General features: G+C 35.0%; 1 protein-coding gene across 14 annotated transcripts in view; it reads right to left on the bottom strand.

The window, feature by feature from the left end:
- ofcc1 (orofacial cleft 1 candidate 1) overlaps window positions 1-23674 on the bottom strand; it is a 202358-nt gene that overhangs the window by 83357 nt on the left and 95327 nt on the right. For 11 of the 14 annotated variants that reach the window (XR_015524744.1, XR_015524745.1, XR_015524746.1 and 8 more), the window contains one exon: window positions 23196-23287. Coding sequence is in view for 8 of the 14 variants with exons in the window: in XM_087309188.1 (XP_087165314.1) it covers window positions 23196-23287 (92 nt within the window). In the remaining 6 variants the exon portion in view is untranslated. Of the gene's footprint in view, window positions 1-12015; window positions 12354-12486; window positions 12639-20605; window positions 21502-23195; window positions 23288-23674 lie in introns of those variants that run through there. The other 3 variants (XR_015524748.1, XR_015524749.1, XM_087309193.1) reach the window with 3 other exon arrangements.

A 23674-nucleotide genomic window follows, 5' to 3' on the forward strand; every position in this document is an offset into this window, starting at 1 on the left:
CTTTAAATGTGGCACAGAAAAGAACCGAATGTATTACATCCATCTCATGCTGTTACATTTAGACTTTTTACTATTACGATAGTTCTCAGTACGGGTGAGTAATATGAGCAAACCTCTAATTGCATTTGTAATGCAACCTGCATTGTTTGTGCTGTGGATAGGAGTGAGTTCACATTTATTGTTTGGTTGTATTATAGTTGGCAGCATGGTGGCTCAGTGGTTAGCACTGTTACCTCACAGCAAGAAGTTCCCTGGTTTGAGTCCCAGCTGGACGAGTTGGCATTTCTGTGTGGAGTTTGCATGTTCTTCCCGTGTGCTCTGGTTTCCCCCACAGTCCAAACGCATACACTACAGGTAAACTGGATGAACTAAATTGATCGTAGTGTATGATTGTGGGTGTGAATGTTTCTCAGTACTGGGTTGCAGCTGGAAGTGCATCCGCTTTGTAAAACATATTCTGGAATATTAACCGGTTCATTCCGCTGTGGTGATCCCTGATAAATAAGGCACCAAGCCAAAAATGAACTAATTACAGTTCCAGTGATCAAAATCCAACTCTACACACTCTTTTCTACACAAACATGCAGCACATTACATTAAACTATGATCTAGAGCAGGGGTGACCAACCCTGTTCCTGCTGATCGACCTTCCTGCAGATTTCAGTTGCTACCTATATTAAACACACCTGCCTGTAATTATCAAGTGCTGTTCAGGTCCTAATTAATTGATTCAGGTGTGTTTGATCAGGGTTTGAGCTGAACTCTCTAGGAAAGTCGATCTCCAGGAACAGGTTTGAGCACGCCTAATCTAGAGTATGAGGCAATGAACAGCGGCCCTTAGACCCATGTACTGTATCTGTGCCTTTAGTTACAGATTCAGATCTAGAGGCACTTAAAGCCTTCTTTATTTGCAGAATATGTCACTTTTTTCTAACTTGGAGTTTGGAGTATCCTTTCAATCATAGTTGATGTGTGAACAACCTAATATTTTACCTCATGTTTTCTTGTGTTGACATGTCTGCTTAGTTTTAGTATTGTTTTAATGTACAAATGTAATATATAAATCCAATCTATCAAGGCTGGTATAAAAGATCCCTGCAGAATGATACAGATCTCTGCAGAATGATTAAAAAATTTTATGTTCAATAACAACATGAATATTAAGACTATGCATAATGAATATGAATAATATTTCCATTGAGTGTTATTTAGTTTGAAAACGATTATAAAACCTCTTATCTAATAAAGGCTCCAGTCATTCGTGTGACGGAAGGGAAACTGGACAACAGAGTTGAGGATCCGCAAACAAGTTTAAACAAAGAATGGTCAGGCAGGCAATGGTCAAACGGGTACAAACAGTATCCTAGGGGTAATCCAGAAGCATAGTCAGAAAAGCAGGCGAACAGTCAGGACAGGTGGTGAAAACAACGGAAACAATAAAACAAGGCAAAGGGTCAAAACACAGCTAAACAAGGCAAGGGAAGACAAGAAAACACTTCATGGTGTTACAATAACAAAACTCCTGACAACCTGTGTGTGTGTGTGCGTGCATGTGAGAAAGAGAGAGAGAGAGAGAGAGAGAGAGAGAGAGAGAGAGAGAGAGAGAGAGGTGAACAAAGTCCAGGTAATCAGTCCGTGATGAGTTACCAGCTGTCTTGTGTAATTAGAGGGAATCAGGAACTGGTGTGTGTGAGGTGAATAATGGTACTTGTAGTACAGTTCAGTGACAAAAGTGTAGTTCTCCAGCGATCTGAAAGTATTAGATCGCTGATGATCATGAGAATTAGAAATTGTGCAAAATAAAATTACTGTACTGTGTAGATTTCACATGGGACCCCTGACTGGTTCTGTGCCCCCCATTTAAAAATGGTTTCGGCCACTTACAGTGTTAATGAACAGATTATTCAGCAAAAACTACTGGACAAGTGAATGAATGAATGAATACATACATGCATGCATGCATGCATACATACATACATGCATGCATGCATACATACATACATACATACATACATACATACATACATACATACATACATACATACATACATACATACATACATACATACATACATACATACATACATAAATGTTTTTATTTTATATAAGCCTGACTCAATACACTTTCCAGCATGATAACTTGGAGCCATGCTATTTTGCTCAGTGTCATTCTGTTTTCTAATTAAAGCATTAATACATAAAAAAGTCATGTCTGAGCCTCTTTGTTTTACCCCGGCTTAAGTTAATGCCAGTGGATTTGTGCAAGCATTTTTACCAGAACATATAAACAGTTGAAAATAGAGGTGGATGGTGATTGACAGCATAATGTAAGATTTGGTATAGTCAGAGTGTTTACATTAACAACCCTTTGCACAAAAGGTTGAATTTTACACAACTGATCCCAAGTGGATAACATTCACTAACAGACAGCAATGAGAAGCACAGCTTTGATGTCATGTCGATCTGAAGCAATGCGCATGAGAAGAGAGACAGCGCGGCTTTATTCTGAGAGTTAAGAGTTATCACAGAGAAGAGATCTGGAGACGTGTAGAACATTCTACTTCACATCTCTATGCAAACTTCAAAATCCCACATCTACATAATACATGCAACCAATTGGAACCAAGCCATATTATATGCACAATCATACATTATAACTGTTTATGATGATGTTATGTTGTGACAATCAGCCACGAGCTATTTTTCCATGCACATATGTTTATGCGCATTTTGGAAAATCGCATAAAAAGATGCTTTATGGAAATACCAAAATGCACATTTTTAATTAAAAGAATTAGATGTTGCTTTACAATTAATGTTAGCTACTGCATTCACGAATATGAACAAACAATACATGTATTGCTGGATTTTATCATGTTAGTTAATGAAAATACAGTTGTTCTATTGTTAATGTAATGTGAAGCGGACGCTGACAACACTGAAAAAATAATTCAAGGATGATTCCTTGGATTTACTAAACGTTTTTAAGTTAAGGGGTGGCAAACTACATATTTGGGCTGATTTTAAACAAACAAATTAAGTTGTACATTACTAAATTTAATGTGTTTGTTTAAATTCAACACAAATAAATTGTTTGCAACAACTTTGCAGACAGCATTTTTTTCAGTAAAGGGAGTGCGGATCTAAACGCAGGGTTATTGAGAATGGTTAGGCGAGCAACGGTCGCAATCAGGAGCAGACAGATTTATGCTAGCAAATCCAGAGTCGTAGTCCAAAACACAGGCGGTAGGTCAGTACAGGCAGACAGCGGACAACATAAACAAACAAACAAGTCGAGGGTCAAAAATATGGCAAAGCAAGGCAAGGCAAGGCAAGGAAAACGTCATAATGTCACAAATCTGTAAAACAAGACTCAGCAATGTGTGTGTGTTTGAGAGATGTATAAATAGTCTGTGTAATTAGCCCTAAATGAATCAGCTATGTCTTTTTGCAACCATGGGGTGGTCTAGGCCAGGTGTGTGAGAGAAGTGCATGACTGGAACTTGTAGTCCATACACCAGTGGATTTGCAGTCCTTCAGCAATCTGCCAGGATTAGATCGCTGGTGATTTTGACAGTTAACAAGCAAACATTAAGATGTTATTGCATTAGTAAATGCTGAACTATGATTAATGCAGTACAATCATTGTCATTATTACATCATGTTTGCAAAAAGATGAACTCATGAAGCCTTATTATAAAGTGTGACCAAAATGTATGTGAAAAACTGAGAAACATCAACTTTTTATCTGCTAATTTACCAAATAAATTCCATTATGCAAAACGAAAAACTCATGTGACTTTTTTAACAGATCATGTGGTGATAAAATAGGTGTATCGGGACAGCATAAAGGTGCGGTACGTGATTGTCTTCAGAAATATTTCTCTTCACGTTCCAATAGCAATGGTTAAAGTAAATTATCTAAATGTATTTAAATTTTTTAAGACAAAAAAATGTTAAGTATAACAGAGTTATACTCTGATAAGTAGTCCAAACTGTCTGTTAACAAATGTAGATTTGTACACCTGCATAGCTCTGTTCAAGCAGACTGATCCATCATTTGCACGTGCATATACCCAAAAGAGTGTGAAGGATTCGGATTTATACCTTCCAATCCATCTCAGCATGGATCAACGATTATCCTTTTCTCATCATCCTGTTGCTCATTATTTTTTATTAAATATAATTATTTGATTATTTGAAAGAGCATTTAACTTTGAAATTGATTTGAACCGATGAATAAGTAACACACTGCTTCATGTAAGAATGGTCATTGTCCTTGCTCCTCTCTTTGCCTGTCTATTTTAACTTTGTTTTCAGGAAACACACAAAAACCAGGTCATAGGTCATGGAGACCTCTCTCTCTCTCTCCCTATGTCCCTCTGAACGGAATTACTGATGCTGAGGAGGGGGAAAAGACCTGTTTCTATTAGTCATAATATTGTCTACAGTAATTAAGCCGTTTTGATTGTTAATTATTTTTAGAGTAAGTCCTTTTTATGTTAGATAGACATTGTGTGTGGTGAGGATATTGTAGCCGAATGTTGATGGAACTAGTCTGATAAAACAGCTGAACGTACAAGAAACAACCTTTAGTTTCCACAACAGATTGTCTCTTGCTTCTATTGCATCCATGGTTTAGCTTTTTACAGGTCGTACGTAGATCAGCTCGTGATCAGCTCGCTAGGTTTGGCCTGACCCCTAGGAACCATGTCGCCAGCCCTATCTGGAGTTAGATACAATTTTTCCTTGACGCACACATTCAGGCCATCCATATCTGGAGCTAGATACAATACTTAATTGAAGCACGGATTTAGAATTGTCTATTTTTGCTGTAACCAATGAGAACTGTTTACCTGGATCCCACCTTTTCTGGACTTGTGTAAAGAGTATAATTGCTGCATTGTTGTACTGTAAGTCAGAGCGGCCTAGGAACTCATTGCGAGTGTTTAAGCTGGTGAAATTGCAAACGATCTTCAGTAAACTTCATTTATTAATTTGAATCTCCGGCTCTTCTTCATCTGACAGACTGGTCATTCTTTGGGTCAAACTGTATACCATCCCTACAAGTGAATGCGGTAGAAACAAATGCTGAATCAAAACCTTTTAAAATCCTAAATCAATGTTGGAGTTACTTTTGCATGCTGGAGGAAGGATGGCACCATGGCTGAAGTATTTCTTTTAGACAAGTTATCTTATGTTTTAAAACTTTTTTAGTCGCACAAAGCTTATGTTGATTATGTTGTTTTACGAATGGGTTATATGCACTGAAGTGTTGTTCAGCAACTGAAATCTTCCAAAAGATTGATGTGACTTTTCAATTTCAAAAGAGAGTGTTTACAGCAGGGGTGTCAAACTCAATTCCTGGAGGCCCGAAGTCCTGCACAGTTTAGTTCCAATCCTGCTCCAACACACTTACCTGTAGGTTTCAAACAAGCCTGAAGGACTCAATTAGTTTGATCAGGTGTGTTTAATTAGGGTTGGAACTAAACTGTGCAGAGCTGCGGCCCTTTTGGAACTGAGTTTGACACCTGTGATTTACAGCATCGATAATGTAGATTTTTTTTATTTAGTTTAAACATACATACAGTAACATACATAAACAGCGCTATTCCATCTATTCTGCTTTACTGAGGTGAAGTTGGTTTTATATTCACATTTGAATATTCAGTCTGAAATATCTTGTAAGTATGTTTTAGTCCTGCACCCCACCGGCCGAGCACCGTAGTTGCTTTAGGACAAAGCACAGAAGAGAGTGAGAGCAGTGATCCTTGCATGCATTTAACATTGCACATTCTGACATGTTTAGCTTGCTACACAACTGAAAATGTGCTAGATATAATACTCAGTGGATGGAAAAGATTTTTGATTCATTGGATGGAAATGGTGCTTTATTTGCACATACTTTATTGACTGATGTTTTGAAATAAAATAAAAACAATGGACCTTTTTTTTTACATTTCCAGGTTTCTCAGTAGCAGAAGTCACCATAGTTGCATTGTTGCTAAACTTAAAGCGTAGCGAATTGGAAAATAGAATAAATATATATTTTAAGACTCCTATTAGATGAAAAAATAACAAAAAAATAAATGAAAAACTCCACAATGGTGTTATCAAGACTTTCAGAAAAAGTAAAAATAAAAATAGTGTGAGACTGATAACGGCAGCAAGAAGAGAGAACATTCATTCATTTTCTTGTCGGCTTAGTCCCTTTATTAATCTGGGGTCGCCACAGCGGAATGAACCGCCAACTTATCCAGCAAGTTTTTACGCAGCGGATGCCCTTCCAGCCGTAACCCATCTCTGGAAAACATCCACACATACACACACTCATCCACTATGGACAATTTAGCCTACCCAATTCACCTATACCGCATGTCTTTGGACTGTGGGTGAAACCAGAGTACCCGGAGGAAACCCACGCAAACGCAGGGAGAACATGCAAACTCCACACAGAAACGGCAACTGAGCCGAGGATCGAACCAGCGACCCAGCGACCTTGCTACCGAACGTGCTACCCACTGCGCCGCCGAAGAGAGAACAACTTCTCAACAAATTTACAGTCCTGCTTATAGATGCTGAATTTAAAACGTCTCGCCCAAGAGGTAATTCAGTTTTGTTAGTTGATGCAAAGATGACATAATACATACATAAGTACATATAAATCTACGCACGTTGAAGGATTTAAGATGCTGATGATCGTTAAACACGTCATAACAGTCTATTGAAAAGGGTCCATAATGCAGGTTGTAATAGCTCTATCACATCTGTCCAGGTCACAGTAAGATGATGCTTTCGTGTCAAAAACAGGATGTAATGTAACCAAATTTAAATCTTCGAATGCCCCAAGCACATAATAAATGGCTTAATAATCAATAATCATTGTGCTGTTTAAACCAACAGTCCCCAGATGCCATTTAACCCAACGGTCTCTCCTCCCACAAAGCCACAGAGATATTTTAGCGCAGTTTGGATATCATTCTCTTTGGCCCCTTGTATCCTGTTTTCCACAAATATTTTACAATACAACACAGATTTATATCTTGCCTTGTTTTTCCATAATTATCTTCACATCTCGAGATTTTACAACAAAGCCCATTTCCCTGTTTCTGGCAGGGTGAGATGCACATAAATGTGTTTCATTGAGAAAAAGGCAGCAAGAGGAGATTCGGGGTGTAGTAAAAGAGAATTACTGCCGCAGAATTAGAATACGGCTCATAATTAGAATAGGAATTTTGCCACTGCCAAATTATCAGAATTATTTGCAGCTGAGAGCAGAGGGGAGATGGGCGCTGGGGTACTTTAACCTAATCGAATACAGGGGGGAAAAAATGTGTTCCACTTAATTAGCGGATCTTGTTTGACTAATAGCTAACCGCTCCTTTTTTTTTTCTTTCGAGGCACTGAAGCGCCTACATATGAAAGAAGTGCTTGAGTCTCTATAAAAACAGAAGCATGGAGTATATGAACGTTTCACAGATTGATTAACCCCTCCAGTCTTCTGGATCTTGCATCCAAATGCTCTTCCACACCCCATGTACATGAGGAAGCTGAATCCAGGCCAGCGCAACATGTGTATGTTTATAGGCCGGTTGCATTTATCGGTAGGGAATCTCACTTGGTAGTGCCCAGACCCACCGAGTCTAATAAACACAGTGGAAACTTGAAGTCTGTGAATGCACCTGAATCCACTGAGAGTGCTTTTCAGCAGGTTATTCAGCAAAAGCTTGGCGTAAAGTTTCTTACTTTCATGGCACAAGTTCAATGCTTCATAGCACAGCTCTGGTGGATTTCAGCAGGAAATGAATCATCAGTTAATGCGAACTCGATCTCTGCACCAGTGATATTTGGAAGAAAAAAAAAATATTAAAGCATGGCCAGAACTAGCAAACTTTCTGCCAGTTCTTTTAAAATGAAATTAGACTATTTTTGCATGCAACTAGGCCATAAACCACACAAATAAAAAATATAAAATAACGTAACCAATAAATTATGCGCAGCTTACAAATTATCCTAACAAAACGCACGTAAACGTTTACTTCATTATATTTTCAAATTCATCTGAATTATATTCAAAATTTGAGATTTTTAGTTTGTGTTTACATAGCTTGGTTTACATGACAATCTTTACATACTAGTACAAAATGTACAATATTGAAATGCTGTTAAGGTTTATACAGTATGTATAGATGTGATTTTACAAGACAGAACAGGAAAGACGTAATTAAACCTTTTAGAAAAACTGCTATTCAATGAATAAATCTGTACAGACTGCTGTCTTTGCAAATCCTTTTCCATAATAAACTCACCACAGCCAACAAAAAAACTTGAATCCCAGCAACATGATACAGTATTTTCATATCCTGAGCTGGAAAATGTACTTGGATGCTAAAAGACGCACTAAAAATGCCATTGATATTTATTTTTTTGCTGAAAAACAAAAATTTAGAGGAGAAAATTTGGATGAGAAAAATAAGATTATTCATTTTCCTTCGGCTTAGTCTCTTTTTTCATAAGGGGTCGCCACAGTGGAATGTACTACCAATTTATCCAGCATGTGTTTTACACCGGGGATGCCCTTCTAGCTGCAACCCAGTACAGGGCAATATTCATACACACTCATTCACATTCATACACTTTGGCCGATTTAGTTCATACAATTTACCTATACTGCATGCCTTTGGACTGTGAGGGAAACTGGAGCACCTGAAGAAAACCCACATGAACATGGGGAGAACATGCAAACTCCACACAAAAATGCTAAGTGACCCAGCCTGGTCTCGAACCAGCGACCTTCTTGCTGTGATGACCACTGAGCCACTGTGTCGCCTTTAATAGCTTTATTCTTTTAATTAGAATGGAAAATGTACATCTACTAGTATATGTTTAAAATGAATATAGAATTGTATCATCTAACGAGTAACTGAAATAACTTTGATATTTAATTAATATAGTAGCACATGTGGTGAGAGAAAAATGGTAAAAGTGGAACTTTTAAACAAACTGGATGCATTTATGTTTATTTTAATGCTGTTTTCTGCTGAATATTAATATTAGAGGTATTCAAATACCAACACATTTATTTCCATTTCCAATTTATGATTAATGAGGTAAATAAACTATTTGTTCATGGGGGCTGGTGTAATAATAGATTTACTTGCTTAGAACCTCATATGGTAGATCATTGCAAATGTGGACTGCTTGAGTTGAGGAAAAACCATGAGAAAAGGGAATTTATTTATTTATTTATTTATTTATTTATTTATTTATTTATTTAACTTATTAGTATTATTATTATTATTATTATTATTATTATTATTATTATTATTATTATTATTATTATTATTATTATTTATTTATTTATTTTTGTTTTGATTTTATATTTAAAAATAAAGTACAGTAAAATAAAATTCATATGATTTACAGCTGTGGTTGCCAGTATTTTATCTTTAAAAATATGGTACAAACCATGAAATAATTTTCTTATTTTTATTTATTTATTAATATATAGGACACTACCATACAACCGGCACAATAATGCGCAAGATGTGTATGGCACAATTTGCTGCCATTTCAGACCAGCGCAACCCTAATTTTCACATTTTGCACCACGTTGTTTAAATAGCTAATCCATTTGCATCACTTAGTGGGTGTGCCGGTCAAGAAAGGACGTGTGTTAAGGTGCATCATTGGCACCTTGGTTTTGGAAAGAACTGAAATAGACCACACCATTGGCTAAATAAAAGCTGGTCTAAAGTCCAGTGCTGAGCGTGTTAGTTTTGCACCTATGTAGGTTCAAACATTTACACATTGCTTAATATCCACAGGATGTACAGCAATACACAGATATCTTTACATATGAAAAAAATTACTAAAATGTTACAAAACTTATTATTTTTTACATAAATATTAAAACCACTACCTCCACGCCTCATCTCGGGAGGCTTTTTCAGTTTCAGACAATTTGCATTTGTATAATGCTATTAATATTAGAAGTATTATTTATTATTTGCATATTTATATTTGTTTTAATAAAAAACAAGTTTAGATTTATCCACCTGTCGGGTTTTGGAGACGTATGCATCACCTCATTATAGGATAATAGGACGTGTGTTTGGATAACTAGTTTTTTGACCACACTTCATTATTATTGATCATTTATTTGTTTGCTGGAAATTAGCACTGAATTTAACTGTAGCATTTTTATGGTATTTTTACCATTGAAATCTCAGATTATTATTATTTTTTATTTATTTATTTATTTTTTTACAAAATGGTAAACAGTCTTTTTTATGTTTCTGTATCTAAAGAAAAATGTAAATATATCACAGCTGGATACATCTAATAATCTAAATGCATATCATATGTAAATATCTCAAAATATCCCCAAAATGTATGAACGAACAAACAAAAAAAATAACCCTTTAACTCATAAATAAACCATAATAAAAAGAAAAAAAATATTTTTTTATTTAAAAAAAAGAATAAAAATATATCTATTTAGAAATGTGTCATATTCACACTAGACTGTTATTATTTTGATCCAAATGTGAACACTGAGGGCCCTGTCATACACCTGGTGCAAAGTGGTGCAAGGTGCGAAGCAATTGTTTGCTAGTTTTAGCTTGGCGCAAGAGTCGTTTTGATGTTTTGCACCATGCTGTTTAAACAGCAAATGCATTTGCAAATGCACACTCACATGTGCGCCCATAGGCGTTCTGGTTTAAAAAAGGAGGCGTGTTGAGGTGCATTGCTGGCGGGTTGCTATTTTGAGGAACTATAATAATCCTGCGGCTCGCTTACACACTGCTTAATACACACAAGATGTACAGCAATACGCAAATATCTTTACATATGAAAAAAAAAGAAATTAAAGAATTAAAATACTAAAAAATATATTATTTTCTAACATAAATATAAAAACCACCGCCTCCATGCCTTCTTAATCTCTGGGAGCTTTTACAGTTTATTCATAACAATTTGCTTTTGTATAATTTTATTATTATTATTAAGTACTATTCATTATATGCATATTTATATTTGTTTTATTAAAAACAAGCTTAGATTTGTCCACCTGTCAGGTTTTAGACCATATGGGGCATAGCATATGTATTTGGATATAAGTTTTTTGACCACACTTCATTATTATTGTTCAATTATTCATTTGCTGGAAATTAGAACTGAATTTAGAAATAGTTTTGAAACAAATATCTGCGCTAAACAAACAAAATTAATTATTTATAGGCCAATGGATGTCTGTGCGTACAACAAAATTTCCTATCCACGAAAGATAAAAGTGAAAGTAAAGAATGAGGAGGCTCATCTCTTATTATTACGCTGTAGACCACAGGAGTCAAACTCAGTTCCAAAAGGGCCGCAGCTCTGCACAGTTTAGTTCCAACCCTAATTAAACAAACCTGATCAAACTAATTGAGTCCTTCAGGCTTGTTTGAAACCTACAGGTAAGTGTGTTGGAGCAGAGTTGGAACTAAACTGTGCAGAGCTTCGGCCCTCCAAGAATTGAGTTTGACACCTCTGCTGTAGATGCTCAGTTTAACTGTTTTCTTACTAGTGAAATGCTCAGTTTTTCCACTTACAAAGTCTGTCATGTAAATAGCAAATGCGCTATGGCTTAACGCAATTGACTGTTAAAGGGAATAAGAGATGAGACTCTGATTGGTTTATTCTCAAAACAAACCTATAACTCATTAAGAGAAAAAGCTCAACACTGTTAGACCATGCGCCACGGCACAGGGTGGATATTTTTGTCCTTAAAATAGCAAAAGTGGATTCTGAAACGCCCATAATGCGTTTGGGTATTGTAATGTGTGAATGGATCGTCAAAATAGTGCCCTGAATTCCACAAAACAGGAAATTTACTACCACAACCCTGAACAGGGGAAACTAAAGAACTTCTCAACATAAAACTGGCCTGGAACAAAACTGACGGGTCTGTCACACTTTGCATCACAGACAATACAAACTATGATTAAAATAAATAACAAAACTGCTTCATAGGGCCAGACATATTCATTTATTTACACAGGCAAAAAATACTACTTTAAAACTGTATGCTTATTTATACAGCCATTAAATACGCGTAAACTAAAATGTCTCTCTTTTTCAAGGTTCAGCAATGCAAACATGCCTCGCATTGATTTACATCGGTTTATTTTTGCATTCAATTTTATGGAAAACAATTATATATTAATCTGAGTTTTCCAGTTATTTATTAGTTCAGCAATCTCCCGGGACATTTAGAACATGTTGTTGGAAGTAACAGCTCAACTTTCTGTCCATGGCCTTCTATTCAGCTGGACACCTCGTTCTCTGAAGTGCACTTGAAACTAGGGCTATGGGAAAATACACAAACACACCATGATTCGGCCGCCCACTATACCACGACCGGTCAGCCGTTCTCAGGCCAACATCTCGTCAGATTTGACAGTTTTGATTTTTGTGAAGTCAGAGGGCATCTATACAAACCTGGTCACGGAAGTCTAGCGTGCGTTTGTTGGGTTTTGATGGTTCCCAGGAGCCTCTCAGCACAGGAAAGGGCCCATCAGCCCCTGAGGTGACTTCACACACCTCCAGACAAAACTACCCACAGTATTACATCAGAATGTATTGACCTGTGACTTGAAGACAGAGGAACGTGGGATGTGAAACTGCGGGCATGCTCTGCTTATACATGGTTAACTTGGCGTTCACGACCAACAGCCCTAGGATAATTACTGAGATCTACAATTATCATATTTAACTAACGAAAGCTTTGGGTTGATGTTTGTAAAACAATATTCTACTAGCTTAAATTCGGCATTGAGTTAAAGTCAAATGTTCTTCAAACCCATTGTTAAATACCATTTGCAATCCAATTTAGTTACATAATACGGACCACATGCAAACAACTAGCGAATAGAAAACCATGACTATTTGAAAGGGTAGTGTTTTAAAATGAACATTTATATCAGGTAATTTCATATAGGATTTTAACTCAATGTACATTTTAATGTAGTTTTAATCAACACAAGCTCATTCTGAAAATGTAGCCCTATATGCATTTCTGGAGAGCGCAAATTATGTAGCCAGAGGAATGTATGGCTGCATTTCGTCAGTTTGTCCAGTGGTTCATCGCATACATCGAAGGATTTGATATGCAAGGTTTGAGTTCGACGAAGAACAATTCAAGAAAGTAGGCAAGACAAAAACAAAAGCCAAAAAGTTAAATTAATAAGTAAATAACAGGGAAAGAATGTGGTAAAATCTGGAGAAAAAAAAAAAAAAAAAACAGGATGTCTGGCTTTTCTTTTTTTTTGAAAACACTGTCGGTTGGGTTTATGGAATTGGGTCTGTGGGTTTTAAAACACTATCAGTTATGTTTAGGGAAGGAGGAGGATGGGTCAGTTGATTGGTCAGTCAGTCAGTTGACAGTGGCCTCTGGGGGATTTACGTGAGAACAGCCGGTGCAAATGGCACTCGCGAGAGAAATTTGAGATCTCAAAAAGCATTCAGAGCAGCCAACAAAAACTGCAAAAAAAACGTAGCTCCTGGATTTTATTTTGTGCTCTCCAGAAATGTATATAGGGGTATGTAATCAGTCAATTTTAATACCTAGGAATAGTTTACTTAAAACTAAATTCTGCCATCGTTTGCTCACTACTTCAACTATCACAAACCTATACAAAACAAAACATGTTTGCTGTTTGTTTGCTACTTATTTAAAATGAGTTGAAATGACACAACTCTTGTTTTTTTTTTGAGAAGGGGGGGGGGGGGGGTTAATTAATAATTTTTTGTTCAATCCACTCTTTAAAGTAACTTAATTCTTTCATGTTGCGACAAAACAAATTGATTGTGTGGAACCCAGGACTTTGTTACAGTGCGTTTGACTTTCTTCACTGTAAAAATGCTTAGTTCCACACAATCATTTTGAGTTGGGACAACATAATTGGTAACTTATTAGTTTTATAAATTCTTCAGCAACTGTTACTGTTTTAGTTTGGGGAGGTCATTTTTGAGAAAATGCCTCTGACGGTGAGAAAGTAGGACACCGATATAGTCTCAGAAAACATTTATTTTGCCTTATTTTGCATGCTGATATAGACTCATATAAACTCATGAGACACTTGGCTTTAAAGGTATATTTTTTCTAGGTTATTACATTAATGTTTCCTGTGTTTGTATATGAAAAAAATGAACAGTACAATTATTCTATCTCATTACTTCATAATGTATAACTTTTCATATTGTTTAGCATGAAACTATAGCAAAGCCAATGTAAACGAATTTATGTTTATAGCTATATAAACATAAATCATATTTTGGAATTATTGCACAAATATTAAGTCATCACAGCATTAGTTAGTTAGTTGTTTCTGGTTTTTGTTAGTCCTAATTGATGTTGTTTACAAGTAGAATAAATCCCTTCATATACAATTTGCAGCGGTGCTCATTCATTTTTGGTGGGTGCTTCTAAGTTTTTTTCTGGTGCTCTTAAATTTTTTCTGGTGCTTTTCTGGTCCAAATATTTAAAGTTGGAAGCACCGGTGCTACCAAGTAAAAAAAAAAAAAAGTTAATTTCAAGCCATGTAGCATTTATTTTTAGCGTTTAGATATTTTTGAAAAATGTTGAAAACCTTTCAAATGAACTAAACTGCAACCGCACAAAAACATGAGCTCACAATTACAATTTCAATAGGCATGACTGTATATTTTAGTTTACTGTGTCAGTATGCTTCCATCATTTCAAAAGCAATATATGTAAAAATGATTTGCAAAAAGCCAATGACAAAGAAGCTCAAAGACAAAGTAAAGATGCAAAAAAAAAGTGGAACAAATGGAGACGGAATCAATTTGTGAAATGATGGAGAGGACTTTTGTACAAGGAGATGGGAACAAATTTGGTAAGCATTGCTCATTCTCCGGAGGAAACACAGACCCCTCATCTTCCTCTTTTTAGGACAGGAAAAGTCACAGATATAATTGATATGAGATTTGGGGGGTATATTTCAGTGTAATTAGAGTCTTGATAATTGGGCTAATTAGATATAATTGTTGTGTGAGACTGAGTTTGATTAAAGCAGGTTTCCCCAAAACGAGAACAAAGGGAAAAAATATTTAGTTGACAGGATGACATTAGTGCAACATAAATACACAGTAATTAACAAACACATGAATGCATGGAAACCATTCCAGCAACGTTAAATACACACTTGCAGAAACATTCACTGTCCTTCTCACTAAGATATGAATCTTTAACAAAAATGCTCTGCAAAGAAACTGCAAAACGACATCTCAAGGCAACATTCAGAGGTAACATCCAAGAAAAAAAAACTGAACCCAACTTCTGTCACAGCATAAGTAAGCCATTAACAAAAGCTGCCTCACTGTAGGCAGTTCCAGTCTGAAGCAGTCTCCCTACCAACATGACACCAAACGTGTGGCTCATTTTAAACTTAAAATGACTGTTTCTATTTTATTATGTTTATATTAAACGTAATTTAGTATTATGATGGCAAATTTTCAGCAGCCATTATTTCAGATCATTCAGAAATCATAGACCCTTTTCACATTTCCAGGTTTCTCAGTAGTGAAAGGCGTCATGGTTGAGTAAACTTAGAAAGAAAGTACAACAAATAATTTTGTTATAATCCTATTTGCTGAAATCATCAAAGAAAAGCTCCATGATGGTGTTATTAAGACTTTCAGTAAAAGGAAAAACAAATAGTGTAAGACTGATGACGGCAGCTAGAGGAGAGAATAACATCAAATTTACTTGCAGCCTCATAGACACTGCATTAAAAACATATTGCATAAGCAGCAATTTATTACTTTGTAATTTGACGCAAATATGATATAATACATACATAAATGCATATAAATGTTCATACGATTTTATAAAAATCGAAATATTAAAAACTTTCAAGGATTTAAGATTATAATGACCATTAAATGCATCATAACAGTGTTGTAAAAAAGGTTCAATTCTAATGTGCTAATAATAATATAATAAAACATTTCTTATTGTTAAGAAAAAACGAAGTAAAAATGTGTCTAAAAAAAATAATAATAATATTAATTCATTTATTCATTTTTTGTTTTTTTGGCTTAGTCCCTTTATTAATCAGGGGTCGCCACAGCAGAACAAACCGCCAACTTTTCCTGTAAACGGCCTTATCATACACTTGGCACAATAAGGCACAAGATGTGGTTGGCATGATTTGTTGCTATTTTGAGACCAACACACGCTGAATTTTCCCGCTTTGCGCCACATTGTTTAAATAGCAAATCCATTTGCATCACTTTGTAAACTCATGGGTGTGCTGCTCTATAAAGGAGGTGCATTGTTGGCGCGTTGCTATTTTGAGGAACTGAATTAGACTGTGCCATTGAACGACTGAAAGCTGCTCTAAAGTCCAGCGCAGAGTGCATTAGTTGTGCACTTTTAATGCATACACATTGCTTAATACACACAGGATGTACAGCAATACACAAATATCTTTACAAATGAAAAAAAAAAAAGATCATTAAAATAGAGCCCATTGAAGGTGTTTTTACTGTTAACCGGGTTACAGAATATTACAGCACTTTTATAGCATTTTACCATTGAAATCACAGACTTTTTTTTTTACAAAATGATGAACAATTTATTTTTCTTTTATGTTTCTTTATCTAAAGAAAAATTTTAAGATATTACAGCTAATAATCTAAATGCATATCTTATGTAAATATCCAAAATATCCCCAAAGTGAATGAACAAATTAGCCCTTTAACTCATACATAAACCATAATAAAACTTATAAGATATATAAAAACAAAAATTAAAAAATATCTGCACCTAGATCATTAAAATAGATCCTCAAAAGTTAAACACGCTCAGAAATAAAGGTACAAAGTCTGTCACAGAGGTGGTATCTTTTAAAAGGTACATTTTTTGTACCATACAGGTAGACATTATGCATTTAGGGTACACATTTGTTGCTTTAAGGTACTATGGAGTACACATTTGTACTTTTTAGGTATTAATATGAACCTTTAAATACCTTTTAGCAACAAAAAATGTACCATAAGAAAAGGTACCGCTGGAGAGACAGATTTTGTGTCTTTATTTCTGAGAGTGTTTTCACTATTGATAAAAAAAGACAAGAACTGTTAACTGAATACCAATGATTACTGAGCACCAAATCAACACATTAAATTATTACAATTATTACATTAAATTACATTCAATTATTTCTGCAAGATCATATGATTGTAAAGGTTGGAGTACTAGACAAAAAAAAAGCTCTGTCAACACAGATGTTTGAAGATAATACAGCAATTCTGCATTATACGAGTATAAAAATACAAATCACACAAAATTTACTTATAATAAATTACTAAAATAAATTGTACTTTATTTAACAGCAAGTGTACACACAATATTCACGACTAGAACTTATATTTTACTACTGAAAGATTATTTAATTTTTTAAATAATTTAATTATTTAATTTAATAAAGAAAGAAAAGAAATAAAAGAAAGAAAGAAAGAAAGAAAGAAAGAAAGAAAGAAAGAAAGAAAGAAAGAAAGAAAGAAAGAAAGAAAGAAAGAAAGAAAGAAAGAAAGAAAGAAAGAAAGAAAGAAAGAAAGAAAGAAAGAAAGAAAGAAAGAAAGAAAGAAAGAAAGAAAGAACTGATCACATGAGGAGAACTGTTTTCCGACATCGAGCTCTTATTTTATTCTAAAGCCCCCAATGAGCTCACTTACCAATACTTGCACTTTGCTGCATTTTGTTAGTTCTTTGAACTTGTTATGTGTGCTTTAAGGTTATTGAACCGGCAGAGGTGTTTGATATGTAAATCTGGGAGAGGATCAAATGAGGAGGATATAATAAAACTCAAAGAGAAAGAACAAGAGCTCAACCCATTCAGATAAACAGCTCTCTGAGCATTACCCAGCATCCCCAGTTCACTGATTACAACAAGCCTTGAGACATGCATTATTGTCTGTCTGAGCTGTTTTAGAGCTGAGGCAGTAATGGCTTACACTGTCTAAGTGTAAGTGTGTGCATCAAAATAAAGCTAGATGAACTAATAAAGTAAGTTATATTATATTTCAATGCACTGAATGAGGGATTTAATCTGGAATATTATTTCATTGTGCAGTTGAAGTAAAAATTAATAGCCCTCCTGTGGTTTTATAATAATAAATATAATATATTTTTTTAAATTATATTTTTATATTATATTATTTTCTTCCAGAGAAAGTCTAATTTGTTTTATTTTAGCTAGAATAAAAGTAGTTTTTAATTTTTTAAAGACCATTTTATGGTGAATATTATCTATATGGTCAGATCAATAATGTTTGAAATGATAAAAATTTTTCGTCACTGTATTTACGTTTTTATTTCAAGATAATGTACATTTCTGGTAGAATGTCTCTTAAAACAAGAAAAAAAATATTGATTTTGTTTACTAGCTTCTAATCTCAACTATCATCATGTAGAGTTTACTTACTATACTTATTATAGCTGTTTCTTTGATGTTTGTTTAGTTGGCACACACATTGTACTTTCAGAGGTCATACAATAGGGCAAAGCATCAACTCCATACGGATTTTCCATGCAAACAAATGGGACAGCAGTTATCAATAAACTCTTGGCTGTGAACTGTCAACACCTCTCACTGAGCCCCACTCATTTCACAGCCAAAAAAAGAAAGAAGAAAAATCAAACGCAACATCAAAATCTCTGCTGATTCTCTAGATGGCAGTAATATGCTTCACTCATTCACACATCACATTAAAACCGTGCATGAAGACAATGTGATGTGACGGGGGGGCCGAGGTTATCACAGATCTGCCATGCTTACATTTACAAGATTCGTTTTTAATTTTACATAATGAAACTCTTGAAAGTGATTTATTGAGGATCAAACATTTATCGGATTCTAGAATTCCAAGTAAAATGAAATTGTGTGAAATTCTGGGCAGCAAAAATGCTCAAAACAGAGAAAAAATAAATTATCTACAAAAAAGTGAACAAGTTGAAGAAAGATGAGTGCCTACTACAGTGTAAGAAATTAAATTTTGGTGTAGTCAAATCTAATAAATATACTCTAACAATTTTAAAAATTGTAATATAATATAATATAATATAATATAATATAATATAATATAATATAATATAATATAATATAATATAATATAATATAATATAATATAATAATCTATTTCCCTATACTGGGGTGCAGCTGGAAGGGCATCCGCTGCATAAAAAAAACATATGCTGGAATAATTGGCAGTTCATTCTGCTGTGGTGACCTCTGAAACAGAGACCAAGCCAAAGGAAAACTATTGAATGAATAATAAAATAAATAAAATAAAATAAAATAAAATTAAATTAAATAAAATTAAATAATATAAAAGTGTTAAAGATAACTAATATATATATATATATATATATATATATATATATATATATATATATATATATATATATATATATATATATATTCATATTTACACATTTACCTCATGTAATAAATTAAATGAGTGTGAAAGTGTTAAATATTAATTTTACTTTTGTTTTAAATTAATAAATCAAATCTAATTAAATTTGCTTGTAATATTTAAATATTTTCTAATCGTTAGTAATATCAAGTACATTTTAATAAAGAATAAGGCATAATGTAGGTGTAGTTCCCGCCATGCTTTGCAAGAGATTGAATTAAAAGGAAAATATTTTGAAAATAAAAATAATTGTAGGTGTTTAAATTCGAGAGAAGGGCTAGTTTGTGTTTAATCTTTGTTAGTTTGAAGATTATGAAGAGTTTTGAGTACGTTTTATAGTTTTGAGGTTACCACCTTGCAGAACAGCATGCTTTACTATGCTTCACTCAGAGAGTTGGCTGTGCTAACACTATTTTCGAGATCAGCAAGCATTTTTAAAGTAAATAAGCTCTTGGGTTCAGTTTGCATTTAAAAGTAAAAATAAAACATTCAGAAGTCAGTGGAAATGTGTGTCTTAATTAAACTAAATTACACCAAATGTACTAATTCATACTAATACGTTTTATTTAAATTGACAAAGGCGGTGTTTCTTCTGTTCCTTCTAACCTCAAAATGAAAGATAATCAATTAACTTTTACTTAATTAATTCAGGGGGTTAACCATTAGGCAAATTTTATACGATATTGACAAGGTAATTGAACCTGATATAAGACAGTAAAAATTATTAGAAATTTATTTGTGGAAATAGTTTTGATAATTTTTTTTAATGTAATTCTTAAGAGTTCTTTTTCAGGGTATGTACTACTACTACTACTAACATTTAATTAATTAATTTATTATTATAATATATATCATTTTTTTACATTTAGAAATATTTAAAAATGGCTGAATGTAGTTTCAGCTGTAATTACTACACTTTCTACAAATACTATTGACATGTTTCTTCAATGCGGAAGTGTACTCGTTTTTGCAAATGTTTTAGAACTTCAGTAGCTTATTGAAGTTAACTTCAGTAACTTCAATAATAAACAGCAAAAAAAAGGTCAAACTACTTGCTCTACAAACAAGTGTGCTCATGACAATACAGACAAAGCAGAATACTACAATATAGCTTGTGATACGTATTATTTCTATCGAATTTTATTGTGTGAAATGTGATTTTAGAACATAGCAATTAAAGCCACCTAATATAAAGTTGGACCAGAGTTTTCTTTTAAGTCAGAAGACTAAAAGAATTGTATAAAATGTAATTTGCATTTCAAAACAATACGAATAAACAAAGAAACAGTCAATTGAATCATATTGTAGACTGCTTACATGAAAGACGTCAGGGCTAAACTGCTTGGCATTATGTTTTGAAGTCCTTTATCGTGCTTTGGGTTAGTAGTTGTGCTCCAGCTCCTCTCTTCTCTGATGTGCGGCCTGAGTTTCATTTGATTTCCTCTCATACTTACAGCAGCAAAGCTTCTGATCTTGTTTAATACTAGTCCAGCGGCAACAAATTACCAATTTTCAAAAATGAGCAGAGGTAGGCAGCTTTAAATCCTATAAAACGAGTCGCTCGTTCTTTCTTCTCCGAGAAATGTACAGTGCTGGTAATAATTCGGGCAAAATCAAAATAAAAACACACCTCAATTTTTCCCTCTGTGGATTTAGGCGAGTGGCTTTCATCGCAGGCACGTGCAGGGAAATTTAGGTAAGTGTTTTGTGAAATGCAATTTGACGAGGCCGTTTATAAGATTTGTTCGCCGCTGCTGTTTGTGTTGGTGTGTTTTCACTCCTGTTTTCTCATTAATATCAAATGCTGTGAGCCACAATAAAATGGAGAAAACGCTCATTCGTAGGCCTTCCTGTGCACTTTGCATCACCAGAGAAAAAGCAATTATCCACAGCGCAAGGTTTTATGTGTTGCCGATGTTAGTCTTACCTTGATCCTTTCAATAAAAAACACACATCGTGTCTGACAATAAAGCGCCATTCATATTGTGGACAGTGACATTCATATTGAGCCTGAAATAAATCATGCAGGTTGATGTGTGTTAATACATGCACGGAGGAAATGCTGCGGTATTGCACCGTTTCAACTCAACAATAACCATATTTCCGAAAATATTGGAAAATTAGGTGGCGTGATTTATACTTTATCCTAGTATAAACTGATACGTTTAAAATGTTAGGGTGTGTGTGTCATACAGTATGTTCAGAATTGTACTATACAGTATGTCTGTTCACATAAGATTCTCCAACAACATTACACCTCACAGGATATATATCATAGAGTTAAATTCAATACCTTTTAAGACCTTTTTTCATTCATTTATTCATTCATTCATTCATTTTCTACTGCTTTTCCGGAGTCGGGTTGTGGGGGCATCAGTCTTAGGAGAAAACCCCAGACTTCCCTCTCCCCAGACACTTCCTCAAGCTCCTCCGGGGGGATCCTGAGGCGTTGCCAGGCCAGCCGAGAGATATAGTCCCTCCAGTGTGTTCTGAGTCTACCTCAAGGCCTACTCCCGGTGGGACATGCCTGGAACACCTCCACAGGAGGCATCCGAAACAGATGCCCGAGCCACCCCAGCTAACTTCTCTCTATGTGGAGGAGCAATGGCTCTACTGCGAACTCCTCTTGGGTGACAGAGCTCCTCACCCTAACCATAAAGGTGCGCCCTTTTACCCTGAGAAGGAAACTCATTTCAGCCGCTTGTACCCAAGATCTTGTCCTTGCGGTCATGACTCATATCTCATGACCGTAGGTGAGAGCAGGAGCGTAGATTGACCAATACATTGAGATCTTTGTCTTTTGGCTCATCTCCTTTTTTACCACAACGGACCGATAAATTGACCACATTACTGCTGTTGCTGCATCAATCTGCCTGTCAATCTCACGTTCCATCCTTCCCTCTCTTGTGAACAAAACCCCAAGATACTTGAACTCCACCACCTGGGGTAAGGACTTTGCCACCTCTAACCTGGAGATGGCAAACCACCTTTTTTCCAGTGGATCACTATGACCTCGGACTTGGAGGTGCTGAGTTTCATCCCATCCCATTCTCGACCTTTTTTCAGACTCTTTCTATCCGTTTAAGGACTTTATCACTTTACCCCCTTACCTTTTACCATTTTCCCCCCTTAAAAAATAAAAAAAAAAATAATTCAACTTTTTGATTTTGCGTTGGATTTAGCGATCGCAGAATCGCTAAAACCTAGGGGGTCAGATTAACTAACATTAACAAAGATGAATAAATACAGTAATGAATGTATTACAAATTGTTTGTTCATGATACTGAATACAATAAATAACTTTGACTAATGGACCCTTATGTTAAAGTGTTACCAAATCTGTTTTGTACAATTATGCTGCATAAAGCATACCTGCACTAAACTAAAACAGTAGTCATACTGAAGAAAATGCTAATTGACCCTCTTCCAGCAGGGGGCACCTAATAGAACAGGAGGAATAAAGGTGTTGCCCTGGTGACTGCTGTAAACAAAGCCCAATAACGTGCTGGATAAGTTGGCGGTTCATACCGCTGTGGTGACCCCGGATTAATAAAGGGACTAAGCCAAAAAGAAAATGAATGAATGAATGAATGAATGTCTTTTACCGAAATAAACATAATGTAACATCTAATCCACGTGCACACTGTGCTAGTATTCCATACATAGCCATAGACAGTAACCTGGCCTTGAAAAATGACACTTACCGCACAGAGAAGGTGAACTGGTCCAGATGATCTTTAGGGAGAGGTTTGAGCGGCTCACTGTTTTTCTCGATTCTCTTCTTCTGCTTGCCGCTCTGAACGGAGAGACACATGTGCACGTCATTTGTAATCAGAGCAGGAAACAGTTACAGTGATTTATCTTGGGAATACAATGACAGCGGTACACTTCACCCTGACATCATCTCTCACGAACATACAAAACATCAGCACTGAAAACAAATGACAATACAACAAGACATCTAATCAAAGTTCTGGCAAAGACGGGGGTGGGGTGAAATTCAATGAAAATAAAGTTACAGAAAATAAATAAAATAAAACACAAAACACTCAATTATATGCAGTTTAAAACAGCAAGCATAAAAACCTAGAATAAATGAGTCAGACTACTCAAACTAACTTTATAAAAATGTATAATTAATTGTGATGAAACGTATCATGAATGTACTTTCTAAACATACAGT

Source organism: Danio rerio, chromosome 24, assembly GCF_052040795.2.
Source record: "Danio rerio strain M-AB ecotype USA chromosome 24, GRCz13ab, whole genome shotgun sequence".
NCBI classification, from domain to species: domain Eukaryota; kingdom Metazoa; phylum Chordata; class Actinopteri; order Cypriniformes; family Danionidae; genus Danio; species Danio rerio.